The following is a 3,450-nucleotide window of genomic DNA, read 5'->3' as shown; positions in this document are numbered from 1 at the left end:
TATTTAATTAGATCATGTTTTCACATTCCATGCCTGCCTCCATCTCCGCATCTTGGGGTTCATCACCAAACAACCTTGACACAATGATGCAATAATGACCTCATACCTCATACCACACTAGGCAAATGTGATTCGACTACAAGTTAGGTTATGCTTGGCTACAGTAGCTAGTGCCGCACTTTCCTTAAAATGTGATCAGCAACACGCTTGATCAGGAACGCATACACTAAAGTAAGTAAAATATTGTTTATTTTATAGAAAAAAATACATTATCAAAAGGAAAGGTGAAATGAGAAGTACTGTTGCATCATTCAACAGGTGACCATGCACTTCCTGTTTTCAAGACCTTCTGGATGTCCAACTCCCGTTTCATTCGTAACACGTAAACGTTCTTCTTTTCTAGCTCAGACTTGCCGGATGCAACACAGAAGAAGTGCGTTCCAGGCTGAGCCTGTCATGGAACCAAAAGCATGGTAGCATTCAACTCGGAAACCGTCAAAAGTAATCACTATAAGGCTCCGCCCCCCACCCGAAAGAACTGACCGAGGCATTTATACGGGCCATTGTGTTGAGAGTCGGTGGGCTTACAGCTCTCAGAACCAGAACTCGGAGACATAGACGTGAACGTTGATGAGGTTCTGACCCGAGTCCCCCTGGATGGTCAGGTTGCGCATGGACAGTTTGAGTACCGTCGTCAGTGGACCGATCAGCTGCTTCACCTGGCGGACCACACCTAGACGAGATAAAGACACAACATCAAAGACGGGACATTTCGAGGGTAGGTTTTGGGTTGCAGTCAGGTGGCATTAAGGTCCCTTCTGTCCTGAGCTAAGGCTATCCAGGGTAAATCCCACCTAACCTTCTCCTTGTCCAGACAACCGCAATGGTCGTTTAAGAACCCTTCCGCCCCTCCGTCAGCCGGTGTTGCTTTGTGCGAAAGTTCTTAAATTTTAACTTTTCGGAACAATATCCAGTGTTGTGGTACTTCAATGAACTGGAATCCAGTGCCCTGTGGGGCCCTTCGGTAGTGAATCACACCGGACCCCTCATAAATTAATAAAATATTTAATGGACATGTGAAAGTAAACAATGTGATAAAGAACATTTAACATCAATCAATGAAGGGATCTAGATATCTAGTCAGGACACTCCTCACTCTTTGACCTTCACCTTCATTGTCCATTCCTTTTGATGACTTTATATACTCTGGACCTAGACGTTGAGTCCGCGACAGACATGGCCAGTCCAAAAGAACTCAATGTTTTCCGTATGTTTCCCTCGACGGCCAGGTAATACAAAGCACACGCTACCTTTTTTTAATCACATCCATGGTAGCTCGCATTCTCGTTGTCTCTCCTTGGACAAATGGACAAAGTTTTTCGGTAAGTAGAATCACAGCTGACCCGGACATTGGTAAGTTCTCTTGCCGTCTGAGGAGTGTTGTATCCCGAATAGCTGCAATGATTTTCTCTTATGGTCTTCATGTGTGACTCGCCTCCATATTTCCAGTGGTTAGCTTCGAAACGCTTTATAATGAAGCTGGCTGTGTCGCGTTCTTTCTGAAGTCACTTCCTGTGTGGGCGGGGTTCTTTCTGACGTCCCTTCCTCTCCGAACTCAGTTTGCAACTGTGGAGAAGCGGAGCCAACAGGGCCGACGGCGGGGCAGGGTACGCTGAAGCCCTGCCCAAGATGGCGGCAAGGAGGCGGAGGATGCGGCGGAGCTTGCTAGGAGCAACGCCGCCACAATCTAAATCAGGTGCATGGCACACACACCGGCACACAATTAATTCATCTCCTCCTGCTTTAAAAAAGGGGAGAAGGAGGAGAGATCGAAGAAGGAGTTGGAGAGCCTGCAGGAGCAGATGAACAGCGATCAAAGAGCGACAGAGAGCAAGCCAAAGAGGTGGACGACGGCGACGGCGGCTGAAAGAGCGTACCGTGAGCGATCAGTGGAAAGGAGCAGCTGCAAAGCGTTCTGACCTACATTAAAGACAAGCTTTATTTGAAAAAATAAGAGTCAAACCAGCTCAAAAGCATGTCCTTCCTGGGTGGTCCACTGAACCCGAGTGACGACAGCAAGCGACTGTCACGGTAACCAATCAATGAGTTAAAATTAAGTACCAATAATTGTCACACACACGCTAAGTGTGGCGAAATTGTTCTCTGCATTTGACCCATCACCCTGAAGCACCCCTTGGAAGGTGAGGGGAGCAGTGAGCAGCCTGGGAATCATTTTTGGCAATTAACCCCCAATTCCAACCCTTGATGCAGAGTACCAAGCAGGGAGGTAATGGCTCCAATTTTTAAAGTCTCTGGTAGCAATCAATCAATCAATGTTTTTTTATATAGCCCTAAATCACAAGCGTCTTAAAGGGCTGAACAAGCCACAACAACATCCGTGGTACAGAGCCCAGGTATGACTCAGCCGGGGTTTGAACTCACAATCTACCGATCTCAGGGCGGTCACTATCCATAGAAAGCTAACAACCAGATATTCAAGAAATACTCGGCGCACTTACCCATGTAAAAAATTGTCCGAGGAGGGAAGACCTTAAACGCTGGTTTAGTGTGGCTGAAACAGGGCTTAGGCTTAGTAATTATTACGTTAAGTCATGGGTGTCAAACCCTGACCCGCGGGCCAAATCTGTAATTTAATTGGCCCTTGAGGCAATATCAATTTAGCATTAGAGCTGGCCCGCCGGTGTTATACAGCGTCGGTGCCGCTGTAACACCGCATTCACCGCTAATACTCATACTTGCCAACCCTCCTAATTTTCCCGGTAACCTCCCGAAGTTCAGTGCCCCTCCCGAAAATCTCCCGGGGCAACCATTCTCCCGAATTTCTACCGATTTCCACCTGGACAACCATATTGGGGGCATGCATTTAAGGCACTGCGTTTAGCGTTCTCTACAACCTGTCGTCACGTCCGCTTTTCCTCCTTACTAACAGGGTGTCACATTATATTTGTGGCTTTTACACACACACACACACACACACACAAGTAAATGCAAGGCATACTTGGTCAACAGCCATACAGGTCACACTGAGGGTGGCCGTATAAACAACTTTAGCACTGTTACAAATATGCGCCACACTGTGAACCCACACTAAACAAGAATGACAAACACATTTCGGGTGAACATCCGCACCGTAACACAACAGAACAAATACCCAGACCCCCTTGCAGCACTAACTCTTCCGGGAAACTTCCAGCAAACTGACCAATAATTAACGTTTTATTCATGCATTTTTCTTGCTAATTCAAGGCTTGAATGTTTGGTTCATTCATTATTGTTATTTTATTTTCAAATGTATTATTAGCCTGTGGAAAAAAATTGATATTTACCTCAGAAGATTGCAAATAGAAAAAAAGGCATACAATTTTTATTTAAATTTTATTTGATATGCCATTGATATTTTTTAAATTATTATTATTTGAAACTGGATTT

The 3,450-nt window shown here is 45.5% G+C and overlaps 1 protein-coding gene across 1 annotated transcript in view; it reads right to left on the bottom strand.

Annotated features, from left to right (window-relative positions):
• Positions 1-232: 232 nt before the first annotated feature.
• Positions 233-3,450, bottom strand: part of fbln1 (fibulin 1) — a 222,697-nt gene continuing 219,479 nt past the window's right edge. The window contains exon 18 of the mRNA XM_061916854.1: positions 233-733. Within this exon, the coding sequence (XP_061772838.1) occupies positions 594-733 (140 nt within the window). The 3' untranslated portion in view covers positions 233-593. The remainder of the gene's footprint in view (positions 734-3,450) is intronic.

The sequence above is a fragment of the Nerophis ophidion genome, linkage group LG12, assembly GCF_033978795.1.
Source record: "Nerophis ophidion isolate RoL-2023_Sa linkage group LG12, RoL_Noph_v1.0, whole genome shotgun sequence".
Taxonomy (NCBI): Eukaryota; Metazoa; Chordata; class Actinopteri; order Syngnathiformes; family Syngnathidae; genus Nerophis; species Nerophis ophidion.
The sequence above is the reverse complement of the archived record's forward strand: the minus strand, read 5'-3'. Positions and strand labels throughout refer to the sequence as shown.